At 40.4% G+C, this 16,849-nt stretch overlaps 1 protein-coding gene across 1 annotated transcript in view; it reads right to left on the bottom strand.

Annotated features, from left to right (window-relative positions):
- The window catches only part of LOC110510488 (trichohyalin), an 82,508-nt gene extending 71,908 nt beyond the window's left edge, over window positions 1-10,600 (bottom strand). Inside the window, exons 1-4 of the mRNA XM_036979271.1 lie at window positions 10,429-10,600; window positions 10,228-10,254; window positions 725-1,057; window positions 295-300 (exon numbers count right to left, since the gene is read on the bottom strand). Of these exons, the coding sequence (XP_036835166.1) occupies window positions 295-300; window positions 725-1,057; window positions 10,228-10,249 (361 nt within the window). The 5' untranslated portion in view covers window positions 10,250-10,254; window positions 10,429-10,600. The remainder of the gene's footprint in view (window positions 1-294; window positions 301-724; window positions 1,058-10,227; window positions 10,255-10,428) is intronic.
- Window positions 10,601-16,849: the final 6,249 nt, after the last annotated feature.

Below are 16,849 nucleotides of genomic sequence, written 5' to 3' on the forward strand. Positions count from 1 at the left end.
TGTGGAGTGGTTGAAAAATGAGTTTTAATGACTCCATAAGTATGTGTAAACTTCCGATTTCAACTGTATATTGTGGGCTATGTGAAACTGAACGTATTCAAATTAAATGTGTCCCCTCTGAAATGTTGAGCTCTATGGCAGAAATTTGTGGGAGGACTATGATATGAAAATTAAGAGTAATTTGAAGAACATCACGAGGCCTGTAGTTTTTATAGTATCAGATTATCTGGTCTGTTCTTTGTCTTGTGTTATTGGTTGTCAATAAACAAAACAGACAAATAAGTAATTACTCACCTGGTACTGATCATCCATTATCCAAGATGGAGAGTCATGAATAATGATCATGTAAAACAGAATGTATTAGTTATTATCATGACCTTCAAATCACCATCTGTCACATTATCCTCTCAAATACCATAGTGGTGTGATGTTCATCAGAGGGGTGTGAGTGTTCATCACATTCATTTCTAATGACAATCAAGGGACGTGACAGTAATGTTTGAATGGTTCTAATGCTTTAGGACCAGCTCAAAGCTCAGAGTGATGGTAATATGCATTGTAACTAGTTGATATTCAGAATGAATCTAGTCTATTCATCTGTAACTCCTACTATGAACTCCTACCTACATGAGAAAGTACAAGTGTTCTGTACAGGGAAAGAGACTGGTTGTTATTGTTGTTGTTTAGGTGTTTAGAAACATTCCTGGAGTTCTAGAACACTTACCTTCTCTTTCCCATAAACCCACTGCAGCCTCCTCCTTCTGTTCTCCATGGATGACCTGACAGATGTAGAATCCTGTATCTGACCTCCTGAAGTCTCTCAGCCTCAGAGACACGTTGCCTCTCTCCAGCTCCTGGGTGATCAGACTCACTCTGCCCTCATAGTCACTCCTCTCTGTCACCTGACCATTCTTATACAGGTAAATACACTCTGTCTCTTTAAACCACCTGATCGTCATGGCAACAGCACTGGTGTCAGGTGAGAGGTGACAGGGGAGGGTGACATCTTCATCAACATCAGTCCACACATAGTCTTCTGAGGTGAGTTTAAACTGATCTGTTCAGAAAGAGAGAACATTTCATGTTTAATGACATCATCTGTGTCAGGAACACAAATCCTCTCAGTACATTTATAAACACAGCTGAATTAATAACTACAACAGACATACAACAACCAGGACCATGTCAATTCTAAAATACAACCCCCACAATCCCAGACAGACAGATTCATTTGAAGGAAAGTCTATATGTCATAGAAGAATGTGATGCTACAATCTAGAATGATATTATCCCATTTGTTCCCACATCTTTCCCAGACATGCCACTATGCTAATCTTATGCCACTAGTAGCCTAACATGTCATCCATTTGGATTATTTATTTATTTAAAAGTATGTTTTATTCTTGGTCACAGTTGTGACAGAGTGCTCTGTCTATAATAACATGAACAGGTATTTACCCCTATTCCTCAACCTCAATATCTATTGTCGTGGCGGAATCAAAATGATTTAGGTAACATTTATAAATAATACGTTGTATTTATTTTATTGCATGCTTATGTGAGATATGTCATTAGAATGTCTATTTTTGGATAATATTGTTGGCCGGTTGCAGTTATCTGTTCTCTGTCAGGTTTCAGTTACTTGGGCCACAGAGAGGGGAGAGGTCAAGCTTGTCTTCATATGTAAACATGTCTTTTAAACCAGTTATTTCTTGGCTCCACAATGTCTGTGTGCCAGTCACTGTGTCTCTGTGATCTTGTCCAGGAGGGGTGTATTTGATATATGCCTGTTGATAAGGTTTTGTTTTATGGTCCTGAGAGCGAGATAAGAACATAGTTTAGGAGACAAAGCTGGATGGTAATTTATAGCCAATGCTGTCTGGCTATGTGTGTCCTTGCTATAAAGGATCTCAGTTGCAATGTGTAAGGACTCTCAGAGAATTAATTTATAGATACTGAATTGATCTGAGAGTCACAGGGTTGTGATGGAGCTCATATAATTAAAGATGGACTTTGTGATAACTCTGACTTGTGTGGTGGTCTGCTCTCATGATTTGGTAAATACAGGAACTTTCTACTACATTTGGCGACGAGGAGGGGATGTGAATCTTCACTCGGTGACCGTTCCTGACGATCTAGGTATATAAATTTGTGCACGAGGGATCCCCCAAACTTGGGATCTTAGAGAAACCACACTTTGGGAACGAAGCAGATGGACCAACCTTTGATCTGAGAGGAAGCGAGCCGAGTGGATACCACATCTCGAACTGAGTTTTTTTTTTAAGAAAAGGATGAGCGAACCACACACAGATTTGAAGTCAAGTTTGAAGCCTGTTACGTATATGAGCGTGAATTCCTTTGTAAGGAAGGCACCTTGGCGGCGTAAGCAGGGCCGAGTCAGGGGAGAGTAATCTGAGGGTTTGTGGACTCAAAAGATACTCTGCCACTGTCCGGTTGCGAGTGACCAAGAGCTGTCCTGACACTGAATTGATCACAGTGTGGATTGGTGTGGTCTGTGGGGTGAGGGTCCAGACTGTGTGTTCTAGGTGAAACATGGCACTTGGTGAAGCCCTATTGGAAGAAGGACCTCATTCTGTGCGTCTGTGTGATTGTCTTATTGACCCTCAGAGGTGGTGAATTCCAATAATTTTAAATGTGCTAGCTAAGTATGCCCTGGGTTACTCTGTGTGAGTATTTTGTTATGGGATCACTAGGTAATAGTTGTCGGACCGTTCTGTGTGAGCGGGGTAGGGTTGACTCTGTGTGAGTATTTTGTTATGGGATCACTAGGTAATAGTTGTCGGACCGTTCTGTGTGAGCGGGGTAGGGTTGACTCTGTGTGAGTATTTTGTTATGGGATCACTAGGTAATAGTTGTCGGACCGTTCTGTGTGAGCGGGGTAGGGTTGACTCTGTGTGATTATTTTGTTATGGGATCACTAGGTAATAGTTATCGGACCGTTCTGTGTGAGCGGGGTAGGGTTGACTCTGTGTGATTATTTTGTTATGGGATCACTAGGTAATAGTTGTCGGACCGTTCTGTGTGAGCGGGGTAGGGTTGACTCTGTGTGAGTATTTTGTTATGGGATCACTAGGTAATAGTTGTCGGACCGTTCTGTGTGAGCGGGGTAGGGTTGACTCTGTGTGAGTATTTTGTTATGGGATCACTAGGTAATAGTTGTCGGACCGTTCTGTGTGAGCGGGGTAGGGTTGACTCTGTGTGAGTATTTTGTTATGGGATCACTAGGTAATAGTTGTCGGACCGTTCTGTGTGAGCGGGGTAGGGTTGACTCTGTGTGAGTATTTTGTTATGGGATCACTAGGTAATAGTTGTCGGACCGTTCTGTGTGAGCGGGGTAGGGTTGACTCTGTGTGAGTATTTTGTTATGGGATCACTAGGTAATAGTTGTCGGACCGTTCTGTGTGAGCGGGGTAGGGTTGACTCTGTGTGATTATTTTGTTATGGGATCACTAGGTAATAGTTGTCGGACCGTTCTGTGTGAGCGGGGTAGGGTTGACTCTGTGTGAGTATTTTGTTATGGGATCACTAGGTAATAGTTGTCGGACCGTTCTGTGTGAGCGGGGTAGGGTTGACTCTGTGTGAGTATTTTGTTATGGGATCACTAGGTAATAGTTGTCGGACCGTTCTGTGTGAGCGGGGTAGGGTTGACTCTGTGTGAGTATTTTGTTATGGGATCACTAGGTAATAGTTGTCGGACCGTTCTGTGTGAGCGGGGTAGGGTTGACTCTGTGTGGGCAACCTTTTTATATTCTGATGTTCTGTGTGGACGTCTGACCAGTTCTGTGTGGGTGATCCTTAAAGTTCTGTGTGAGTACCTAAGATTTCTTAAGTTTTGTATGGATACTGTGAATTATTTGAAATTATGATAAATTGTTTGTGTGTATATTCAATTACTAGAGATTTGATAAAGTAATGCTGAGAATGATTAGATACAATTTAAACCACCCATTCGTAGACGTACGTAGGTTTTGAGTTGGTATCTTAAATGGATAATTTGATAAAGATGAGGTTTTAAGCACTATTAAAATAATCTACAAAATCTGGGAAATTGAGCTCTAGAAACTGATTTAGAGTGTGTCCACTTTTGGTTATCTTACCCTAACGATGTAACTATAAAACGCATATTGGATTATCTCCGTCTGGGTGAAACATGTTAAATTAAACTGCCCTTATTAAGGTCTGAACATGTTATATTTCGTCGGGATTTATTGTATAAACTGAATAAAGTTAGAGAGAATTAAGAGGGAATCTCAGTGTAATTTATAATGTCATACAAAGCCTAAGGTTTTCCATCAAACTAATTATCATTGCGTGATTAATGTGATGTAGTAAAGTAATTGAAATATGTTGCATAAGTAAACATAATCTACTTTTATTAAAAGGTGCAATATCTGTTTCCTAGTCATTAACTGTTGATTTTATTCTTTGATTACTAATCTATTCATTTGGAATTTGAGAATCATAGCTGGAGTAACGTTTGTGCTATTATTTTTATGGGAATTGCCGATAGTGACGTGTCTTGATTTGACTTGTAAAGTGGGTTTATTTGCGGAGAATCTTAGTAATTTACATAGCATTGGTGGTAGAGTTCTCGCCAGTCATTGCGCTGACTGAATTCAGAGTTTTTGATTGTAAATAATCTATTTTGAATGTTTTGCCTGGAAAGTTATGGTTGCTAGTGTTTGTATAAGATATAAACTGAACGTTTTAATAGCTTGTTTGGTTCAAATTGATAGAAGGGATAAATTGAACGTTTTCAATAGATTGTTTAGGTTAAATTGATAGACTAATTCAACATAAAATAATAACGAAGCAAATTTTGATCCAAGACGATGTCTGTTCACTAAATTATCTCCTGGAATAATGTATTGAGAATTGAGTCGTATTTAAATTACTGTATCAATAGAGAAGACAGTTAAAGTTAAAGAAATTCTGAATAATAGTGGAGAGAGGACGGCGATAGAAAGTGATTACCGAAATGATTTTCATTCTTATAGATTGACTGACGCATGTTATAATGTTGGTGCTGCGTGTGTTCTTTTTAAAGAAATAGGATACATTTCATAAGTGTGAAGAGCAAAGAGAAGAGGAAGTTATAAAGTTTGATTTTAAAGCTTACGATAGAGGTAAGGAAAAACGTTGAAATGGGAGGGGTTATATTTTTGCCCACTGGGAGAAACGAAATAGGATGTTAAGTTGTGAGTGAGTAAAACATTGTGAGAATGGATTCTGATGGTTATTGATTCTTGGTTTGATTGTTTAAGTAACACCAGTTAATTTGAGCAGGAAAGTTCATGTAGTCTAACATTATAGTATGTTTCCATTATGTGGTTTTTTGAGGAACATGCAGACTGTGTTTTATTTTATTGAGATGTAAACATGAGTCTCTGAGCAATTTTGTCACCTGAACCATTATAATAGTGAGTTCTGTGTAGTTTGTTATTTGCATGAATTTATCACTGTATCATCTGCATACATTGGAACTTCAGACCCTGTACAGATTAAAGGAAGATCATTAATGGATGTGCTGAACAGTATTGACCTTTGGGGAATGAAAACTTTGTGGATATGAGTGGAAAAAAGTTTGTTTTGATTCTTACGCTGATGAGACAGCGCCAACTTTTGAAAGATATTAGATTTGTTTAAAAAATCAGGATTGTTTTTTACTAAATTTATATCAACAGGTTGAAATTATTATATTGCTGATTAAAGGGGTTTGTTTATTTGTTTATGGTTTGTTTTAGGAGTTGATTTAACTTCGGCTTTCTATTCCGCAACAAAGCCTCCTTCACTCACGCCGCCAAACTTACCCTAGTAAAACTGACTATCCTACCGATCCTCGACTTCGGCGATGTCATCTACAAAATTGCTTCCAACACTCTACTCAGCAAACTGGATGCAGTTTATCACAGTGCCATCCGTTTTGTCACTAAAGCACCTTATACCACCCACCACTGCGACTTGTATGCTCTAGTCGGCTGGCCCTCGCTACATATTCGTTGCCAGACCCACTGGCTCCAGGTCATCTACAAGTCCATGCTAGGTAAAGCTCCGCCTTATCTCAGTTCACTGGTCACGATGGCAACACCCATCCGTAGCACGCACTCCAGCAGGTGTATCTCACTGATCATCCCTAAAGCCAACACCTCATTTGGCCGCCTTTCGTTCCAGTTCTCTGCTGCCTGTGATTGGAACGAATTGCAAAAATCGCTGAAGTTGGAGACTTTTATCTCCCTCACCAACTTCAAACATCTGCTATCTGAGCAGCTAACCGATCGCTGCAGCTGTACATAGTCTATTGGTAAATAGCCCACCCATTTTCACCTACCTCATCCCCATACTGTTTTTATTTATTTACTTTTCTGCTCTTTTGCACACCAATATCTCTACCTGTACATAACCATCTGATCATTTATCACTCCAGTGTTAATCTGCTAAATTGTAATTATTCGCCTACCTCATGCCTTTTGCACACATTGTATATAGACTCCCCCTTTGTTTTCTACTGTGTTATTGACTTGTTAATTGTTTACTCCATGTGTAACTCTGTGTTGTCTGCTCATACTGCTATGCTTTATCTTGGCCAGGTCGCAGTTGTAAATGAGAACTTGTTTTCAACTAGCCTACCTGGTTAAATAAAGGTGTTCTCAACTAGCCTACATGGTTAAATAAAGGTGTTCTCCACTAGCCTACCTGGTTAAATAAAGGTGAAATAAAAAAATAAAAAATAAACTTAATTAAACATTGTATCATACATATACATTGATGTCGATTCAAACTTATGATTAATGATTTGAGGTACAGTGGAATTATCATTGGGTTTGGTTTATAGTTCACGTTTGAGTTTCTGAATCGATGTAGTGTAATGAATACTAACTAAGTGTTTTGTGTTTTCTCCGGGTAAATGGGGATTTCACTGTCTGTCTCTGGAATGTTTCCAGGGACTCTTGGGGAGAGTGAGTGAGATGGAGGCCATAAACTACCACATTGAAAAGGGCCTGGAAGTTTTTGTTTTAGTGCAAAGGTATCTAAAAGGGGCCACTCACCACATGGGATTTGAATGAGTTTTTATTTTCTGAGTTTTCATTACACACGCTAATTCTTTTGATAAAGGAATGTTCTGGGAACATGGGATACAACATGTTGGAACTATTTGACTATTGTTTGCAATTTGTTTAATATAGTGAATAACACTGCTTTGAAGGGTTTTGTATGACCTATGACCTTCTGATGACCTTCCGTTGTGGCTTGATCACCCGCATTGGAAAGCCATTTGGATAATGAGTTTAGGGTCATCTGTAATACTGCTTTCAAGATAATTTGTGTAATTGGTAAATATGTTTCTTAGCCATATTTGTAATTTGGACCACTGTGAAGAGGGAGAGGGCATTGCTTTTAACTAAGGGTATGCTGCTTTAAGTCTATTTTCATATGACCACTGTGAAGAGGGAGAGGGCATTGCTTTTAACTAAGGGTATGCTGCTTTAAGTCTATTTTCATACGACCACTGTGAAGAGGGAGAGGGCATTGCTTTTAACTAAGGGTATGCTGCTTTAAGTCTATTTTCATATGACCACTGTGAAGAGGGAGAGGGCATTGCTTTTAACTAAGGGTATGCTGCTTTAAGTCTATTTTCATATGACCACTGTGAAGAGGGAGAGGGCATTGCTTTTAACTAAGGGTATGCTGCTTTAAGTCTATTTTCATATGACCACTGTGAAGAGGGAGAGGGCATTGCTTTTAACTAAGGGTATGCTGCTTTAAGTCTATTTTCATATGACCACTGTGAAGAGGGAGAGGGCATTGCTTTTAACTAAGGGTATGCTGCTTTAAGTCTATTTTCATATGACCACTGTGAAGAGGGAGAGGGCATTGCTTTTAACTAAGGGTATGCTGCTTTAAGTCTATTTTCATATGACCACTGTGAAGAGGGAGAGGGCATTGCTTTTAACTAAGGGTATGCTGCTTTAAGTCTATTTTCATACGACCACTGTGAAGAGGGAGAGGGCATTGCTTTTAACTAAGGGTATGCTGCTTTAAGTCTATTTTCATACGACCACTGTGAAGAGGGAGAGGGCATTGCTTTTAACTAAGGGTATGCTGCTTTAAGTCTATTTTCATACGACCACTGTGAAGAGGGAGAGGGCATTGCTTTTAACTAAGGGTATGCTGCTTTAAGTCTATTTTCATACGACCACTGTGAAGAGGGAGAGGGCATTGCTTTTAACTAAGGGTATGCTGCTTTAAGTCTATTTTCATATGACCACTGTGAAGAGGGAGAGGGCATTGCTTTTAACTAAGGGTATGCTGCTTTAAGTCTATTTTCATATGACCACTGTGAAGAGGGAGAGGGCATTGCTTTTAACTAAGGGTATGCTGCTTTAAGTCTATTTTCATACGACCACTGTGAAGAGGGAGAGGGCATTGCTTTTAACTAAGGGTATGCTGCTTTAAGTCTATTTTCATACGACCACTGTGAAGAGGGAGAGGGCATTGCTTTTAACTAAGGGTATGCTGCTTTAAGTCTATTTTCATACGACCACTGTGAAGAGGGAGAGGGCATTGCTTTTAACTAAGGGTATGCTGCTTTAAGTCTATTTTCATACGACCACTGTGAAGAGGGAGAGGGCATTGCTTTTAACTAAGGGTATGCTGCTTTAAGTCTATTTTCATATGACCATAGGGGTTAAATCATTTTTCTTTGTGGAGTTTTTTCAGTTTAGTATTTTTAATTTGATTAGGTTAGTAGAAATTTTGTTTTATATTATTTTTCAGTTTTTGTTTTACATTACTCTCATACGGAGAGATATGTGTAAAACATGGGGGAGGATTCCGTTTTTTGAGGGTTTGAAGTTATACACCTTAAGTGATATGTGAAGGAGTGTATTGTACTGTTGAGTGTATTGTATTGTTGTGTTTGTTTTGTTCTATTCCCGAGGGGTATAGGTCTAACTTCTTGATCCTTGGCTCTACGAGGGAGTTGACAGTGAGATGGGGAGTATAAACCAATTTGAAAGAATAGTTTCAATTGAATGTTTTGATATTCTCTGTGAAATATGTTTAGATATGTGTATTAAGAATAATTGTTAAAAGTAATAATTTATCATGTAGTTAATGAACTGAACTAAACTGTTGTTCTGATCTGTTCTTTCGAGGGTATCATGAAAGTGACATCAGACGGTATCTTAATGCATGGAAGAGATAATTGGACCGAATAGTGTGTGTACCTCAAAACCCCCTCTAACTGGCTGAAGAAGAGTGACAAAGGCTTTCCGAACCACTTCTACCGAGAGAAAAGAACCAAGCCAGAAATTGGTGTACAGTATCAGATCTAAGCTATCAACTGCTTTTCTTTCATGTTTCTCTCACACTGTGATGAGTCCACTTGGAGTGATCATGGAGAGAGATCTGTTCTAACATTTTCTTAAGATGCTGGTATATTGGTTGACGAATGGACAAGACATGAGTGGTAAAGATGAGACATTGAAATTGGGACATTATCATGGGCCGTCCACTTTGAACTGTAAAGCTATCTGAAGAAGAACGAAAGAGACGCCAGAAGATTCAGTGCCTGAGAGGGGGGATTGGTCAACTGTGCCAATAAAATTGTTTATACTTTTGTGGTATCAGATTGATTGAAGAGGTCTACACCATGTAAATTGTAGTAATTTAGATTAAGAATGCATTGAGATACTGATCTGTATTAAAATCATGATTAAAAAAGTTAATAGTAGAATTATGGGATAATAATACTGAATGTAAATCTGCTAATATGATTATCAATGATTATACTAATTCACTTTATGGGTCTATACATGGCCAATTCCCCCTGAAACAGTGGGTTATAACTGCCTTGTTCAGGGGAACAGTGGGTTATAACTGCCTTGTTCAGGGGAACAGTGGGTTATAACTGCCTTGTTCAGGGGAACAGTGGGTTATAACTGCCTTGTTCAGGGGCAGAACAACAGATGTTTACCTTGTCAGCTCGGGGATTCAATCTAGCAACCTTTCGGTTACCTGCTCAACACTCTAACCACTAGTCTACCTGTCGCCCCTCATGTTACAAACACATTTCATCCAGACACACATTTACACATAAAGACAAATAAAACCACAAACACATTTCATTTTCAATAGTTGGTTTAGTTCTGTTCTCCCAGATACATGAAAGAAAAGTTAATCATTAATTATAGCATGGTGACTTACTATGAACTCTGGACTCTGCCATTTTAACTGCAATAAAAAGAGAAAACATTCATATTTACATCATTACCTTTCATCAAATTCTCTATTTTGCTCAATCACACAGATACAAACATCACTTCCTCTTTCTCCAGTCCTCATTGTTTTAAAACAGGACTGTTGTGTCTAGTTTGGAAAGTGAAATATACTGAGATCTCCTCTTACCTTTACTGGTCTTCACGTCCTCCACTTCACATTCAAAATAGTTGATTTAAATCCATAACCACTCTAATAGTCACTATATGTGCATATCTACACGTTTTTACAGAACAATCTACACCTCAGTCCTATACTGAGACACAACTTTCCCCTTTGCTCAGGCACTTGGAGTAAACTCCTCCCCCCAACCTCTCTGGTTAATAGAAAACCCAGCCACAAAGTCTAAATTGTCTACAGGCCTTCGTAACATGTCATGAAAACAGAAATGTACATTTCTGATCTTAGTTTAATGTTAGGCATAAGGTTAGCAGTGTGATTTAGGGTTAAAATCAGAATGGAATAATGTAGCTCAGTTGGTAGAGCATAGTGCTTGCAATGCCTGAGTTGTGGTTTCAATTACTAAAAAAGTTTGAAAAGGAATAGACTCACTACAGAGAGTCTGGTAAAATGTATAAATGGTTCAGGGTTTGTGAACTTGTTAACTAGTGACCTACATTAGAGGTTTTGTGACCTTGTTAACTAGAGACCAACATTAGAGGGTTTGTGACCTTGTTAACTAGTGACCAACATTAGAGGGTTTGTGACCTTGTCTCTAATTTATGCTGTTATATCTTCTATCATATTTTAGTTCATCATCTCTAAAGTTCTAAAAACTGTTTCAATTAAAATCAGAAGACCGATCCAGCCAGCAGATGGTAGTGATGATCTTTAATTATAGTCATATTATCCTGAGCTGTAAAGATTTAACAGTGTCTATCAATATTAGCTTCTCTTATCTCTTTGGACACATTCACATGAGTAAATGAGTTAAATTGCTTCCATGACAAATAGTCTCAATGCTTTTCCATCCCCTCCTAACAAAATAAATGAAGCTGACTGGTGGTCATTTACTGTCTGAGAAGAGAGTATCATTACCACCTGCCGGTCAATGTTGGGAACTGCTGTGGATTTACAAATCAGAACGTCAGACATACCATTTAGGAGGCTGGGGGTAAAGGCTGAGTTTGGGTTAGGGTGTGTAGGGGACAGGGCTGGGGGTATAGGCTGAGTTTGGGTTAAGGTGTGTAGGGGACAGGGGACAGGGCTGGGGGTAAAGACTGAGTTTGGGTTAGGGTGTGCAGGGGGACAGGGCTGGGGGTAAAGACTGAGTTTGGGTTAGGGTGTGTAGGGGACAGGGCTGGGGGTAAAGACTGAGTTTGGGTTAGGGTGTGTAGGGGACAGGGCTGGGGGTAAAGACTGAGTTTGGGTTAGGGTGTGTAGGGGACAGGGGACAGGGCTGGGGGTAAAGGCTGAGTTTGGGTTAGGGTGTGTAGGGGACAGGGCTGGGGGTAAAGACTGAGTTTGGGTTAGGGTGTGTAGGGGACAGGGCTGGCGGTAAGGGCTGTAAGTATGGGAGGCTGAATTAAGGCGTCTGCATGCTTCCCAGCCAAAACAATCTGAACAGTTCTTCCATATTTATGATGATTGTAGGGGCTTCCTTCCTCTTGACCAGAACCACTTCCCAAGCCTGAAGTGGGGTTGTTTCGGACGCATACAGTCCACATTCCAAGTTCCCAAACGGCCAAAACATTCAATGAGATCCAGGGATATGGTGCAACAAAAAAGGTTTATTCTTCTTATATCTCACAAAAAACATATTCTCCAATCAGACACGGGAGTGGTAGAGTCTTTTGACCAGACAAACAAACAGGTCATTTTATGTGTTCTTCTTCTTCTTCTTCTTTAAGTTTATTGGAGATTCATTTTTTTTGTTAGATATAAGAGTAATAAAGAAGCATGCAGAGAAAAAGTCAGTCTATTCTTGTTCTGAGAAATGAAGGCTTTTCCATGTGAGAAAATGCCAAGAAACTGAAAATCTCATACAACGCTGTGCTCTGTACTTCAAAGAACAGCGCAAACTTTTCAGATGAAGCTGATGGTAGCAGGTAGGGGTTCTAGATCATTATGGTCATTTGTTACAGTTGTGATTGGTCTGTTGTTCATGATCACCTCAACTTCTGCAAAGCCTCATCATCCAGTACTTGCTCTTTAGGGACTGAATAGAGGATCTTTTTCCACCAGTCTGCTCATCCTCTCCCATAACCCCCCATGGTGGGCTCCAGATGGATCAACCTCTCCCATAAACCCCCATGGTGGGCTCCAGACAGATCAACCTCTCCCATAACCCCCCATGGTGGCCTCCAGACAGATCAACCTCTCCCATAAACCCCCATGGTGGGCTCCAGAGGGATCAACCTCTCCTATAACCCCCCATGGTGGGCTCCAGAGCGAGGGTTGAATGGCCATGTTACTCCATCCTTCAGTAATTCATTTGAATCTTGTTGTGTTCCAGCTCTTTCAGAGCTTCTCCTAGCTCTCTGTGTGTTCCAACAAAGTTGGTGCCAATGTCTGTTCTGACACTTATTACTGAGCCCCTTCGACAGATGAACCTGCGCAGGGCATTGATGCAGGAATCAGTATCCAGATAACTAGCAACTTCTAGATGGACAGTTCAACTCACAAGGCAAGTAAAGATCCCACCATATCATTTCACATGAACGTGGCCTCACTTCACCTCTATGGGGCTGAAGTAATCTATGCCCACATGGGTGAATGGCAGCAAATCAGGTGACACCTGATCTTGTGGAAGGTCGGCCATCTTCTGTTCTCCAGCTCTAGCTTACATCGCCTGCAGAAGACACAGCTCTTAAGGATCTTCCTTGCTAAGAGTTTGGCACAGGGTATCCAATATTGCTGGTGAAGTATGGAAAGCATGTGACCTCTCCCAGAGTGGCGAACCTGCTCATGGATGTGGAATAAGATGTCCTTTCTCAACCAGATCATCCAGAGGGATGGAGCCAAGCTCCTCGGGGACTTTCTGCCATTGTGTTTCTAGTTTCTTCAGGAATTCTGGTCCTTTGAGTCATCTCTTTGAGTTCAGGAATGTTTCAGCATGTAACCCTCGAGACATCGTCGGCTGGGTTGTGTTGGGAGTTCAAATATCTCCACTGTGTTGCTTTCGACAGGTCACGGATCATAGCAACCCTATTAGCCACAAAGGTATGGAATCTCTTGGTATCATTGCGGATGTATTTTAGCACAGACTGGTTGTCTGTCCAGAAAGTTGACTCCTCAAGTTCAGTCTGGAGCTCCAACCTTAACATCCTGTCCACTGGCATCTACAATGTTGCTGCATCAAGTTCCATTCTGGGGATCATCTGCTTGAGTGGAGTCACTCTTGATCTCCCCAGTATGAATGGGATGTGGACCTTTTCCATACTGTTTGTGAACCCAAGGTAACTTGCCGTGCCATAACCTTGTTCTCTTGCGTCACCGAAGTGATGCAGCTTTGCCGTCTTGACTTGACCAAAGTTCTCAGGCATCATACACCTGTCAATCTGGAAACTGGACAGCTGGTCCAGCTCAGAGCCATTTCTTCCATGAAATAGAGTGTTCTTTGGGATGACTTCGTCCCATCCGCACTTTAGCTTGCAGAGCTCGTAGAATTTGCTTTGATAGAGCAAGAAATGTCTCCTTCCACTTTGCCAATCTCTAACCCAGATATCTCAAAGCTCTTGGTAGGACTCTAATGCCTCATTGTGTTGCAGAATATCAGTCTCACTGCCTTTAGCTTTCAGCTGCATCATGAGTCTCTCAGTACAAAATGTTGCTAAACTACCAGAATCAACAAATGCATTGGTTAACACAGACTTGCTTCCATTTTCCAGCTTTACTTGAACTGGCGCAATTGCAAGTGCACCATCTGTACCGACCTCGGTATCTTCACCAGCTTCCAGAGAAACAAGAGCACTGCTGACAGTCTCCTCCCGCTTTACTGATAGCATCAGAAGGGCAGGTGTCTGGTCTCTTTACTACTGGGAGCATCAGAAGGGCAGGTGTCTGGTCTCTTTACTACTGGGCGCATCAGAAGGGCAGGTGTCTGGTCTCTTTACTACTGGGAGCATCAGAAGGGCAGGTGTCTGGTCTCTTTACTACTGGGAGCATCAGAAGGGCAGGTGTCTGGTATCTTTACTACGGGGAGCATCAGAAGGGCAGGTGTCTGGTATCTTTACTACGGGGAGCATCAGAAGGGCAGGTGTCTGGTCTCTTTACTACTGGGAGCATCAGAAGGGCAGGTGTCTGGTCTCTTTACTTTGAATGTTTGTTCTTTTAAAGGTTTTTTAGGGGATATTGAATATCTCCATACAACGGATCCTGCAATATTTTGGCCTGTTTTTCCATGAACGTCACAAAGTCACTGAACTGGGCTCTCAGGTGTCTTCTCTCTAACATATCACATTCTGTAGACCTCCAGTTTTACATTAGTTTGTGGGGAAGTTTTGACATGATCAACTTTATGTTGGAGGGAAGATTAAGCTCTTCCATGTTCTGTAGGTCTTGCATAGCGTTACAACAACCTAGATAGAGTGCATAGCATTACAACAACCTAGATAGAGTGCATAGCATTACAACAACCTAGATAGAGTGCATAGCATTACAACAACCTCTAAGATAGAGTGCATAGCATTACAACAACCTCTAAGATAGAGTGCATAGCATTACAGCAACCTCTATGATAGAGTGCATAGCATTACAACAACCTAGATAGAGTGCATAGCATTACAACAACCTAGATAGAGTGCATAGCATTACAACAACCTAGATAGAGTGCATAGCATTACAACAACCTAGATAGAGTGCATAGCATTACAACAACCTCTAAGATAGAGTGCATAGCATTACAGCAACCTCTATGATAGAGTGCATAGCATTACAACAACCTCTAAGATAGAGTGCATAGCATTACAACAACCTCTAAGATAGAGTGCATAGCATTACAACAACCTCTAAGATAGAGTGCATAGCATTACAGCAACCTCTATGATAGAGTGCATAGCATTACAACAACCTCTAAGATAGAGTGCATAGCATTACAACAACCTCTAAGATAGAGTGCATAGCATTACAACAACCTAGATAGAGTGCATAGCATTACAACAACCTAGATAGAGTGCATAGCATTACAACAACCTAGATAGAGTGCATAGCATTACAACAACCTCTAAGATAGAGTGCATAGCATTACAACAACCTAGATAGAGTGCATAGCATTACAACAACCTCTAAGATAGAGTGCATAGCATTACAACAACCTCTAAGATAGAGTGCATAGCATTACAACAACCTCTAAGATAGAGTGCATAGCATTACAACAACCTAGATAGAGTGCATAGCATTACAACAACCTCTAAGATAGAGTGCATAGCATTACAACAACCTCTAAGATAGAGTGCATAGCATTACAACAACCTAGATAGAGTGCATAGCATTACAACAACCTCTAAGATAGAGTGCATAGCATTACAACAACCTAGATAGAGTGCATAGCATTACAACAACCTCTAAGATAGAGTGCATAGCATTACAACAACCTCTAAGATAGAGTGCATAGCATTACAACAACCTAGATAGAGTGCATAGCATTACAACAACCTCTAAGATAGAGTGCATAGCATTACAACAACCTAGATAGAGTGCATAGCATTACAACAACCTCTATGATAGAGTGCATAGCATTACAACAACCTCTAAGATAGAGTGCATAGCATTACAACAACCTCTATGATAGAGTGCATAGCATTACAACAACCTCTAAGATAGAGTGCATAGCATTACAACAACCTCTAAGATAGAGTGCATAGCATTACAACAACCTCTAAGATAGAGTGCATAGCATTACAACAACCTCTAAGATAGAGTGCATAGCATTACAACAACCTAGATAGAGTGCATAGCATTACAACAACCTAGATAGAGTGCATAGCATTACAACAACCTCTAAGATAGAGTGCATAGCATTACAACAACCTCTAAGATAGAGTGCATAGCATTACAACAACCTCTAAGATAGAGTGCATAGCATTACAACAACCTAGATAGAGTGCATAGCATTACAACAACCTAGATAGAGTGCATAGCATTACAACAACATAGATAGAGTGCATAGCATTACAACAACATAGATAGAGTGCATAGCATTACAACAACCTAGATAGAGTGCATAGCGTTACAACAACCTCTAAGATAGAGTGCATAGCATTACAACAACCTAGATAGAGTGCATAGCATTACAACAACATAGATAGAGTGCATAGCATTACAACAACCTAGATAGAGTGCATAGCGTTACAACAACCTCTAAGATAGAGTGCATAGCATTACAACAACCTAGATAGAGTGCATAGCATTACAACAACCTCTATGATAGAGTGCATAGCATTACAACAACCTCTATGATAGAGTGCATAGCATTACAACAACCTAGATAGAGTGCATAGCATTACAACAACCTAGATAGAGTGCATAGCATTACAACAACCTCTATGATAGAGTGCATAGCATTACAACAACCTCTATGATAGAGTGCATAGCATTACAACAACCTAGA

This window comes from Oncorhynchus mykiss, chromosome 6 (assembly GCF_013265735.2).
Source record: "Oncorhynchus mykiss isolate Arlee chromosome 6, USDA_OmykA_1.1, whole genome shotgun sequence".
In the NCBI taxonomy this organism is placed as follows: domain Eukaryota; kingdom Metazoa; phylum Chordata; class Actinopteri; order Salmoniformes; family Salmonidae; genus Oncorhynchus; species Oncorhynchus mykiss.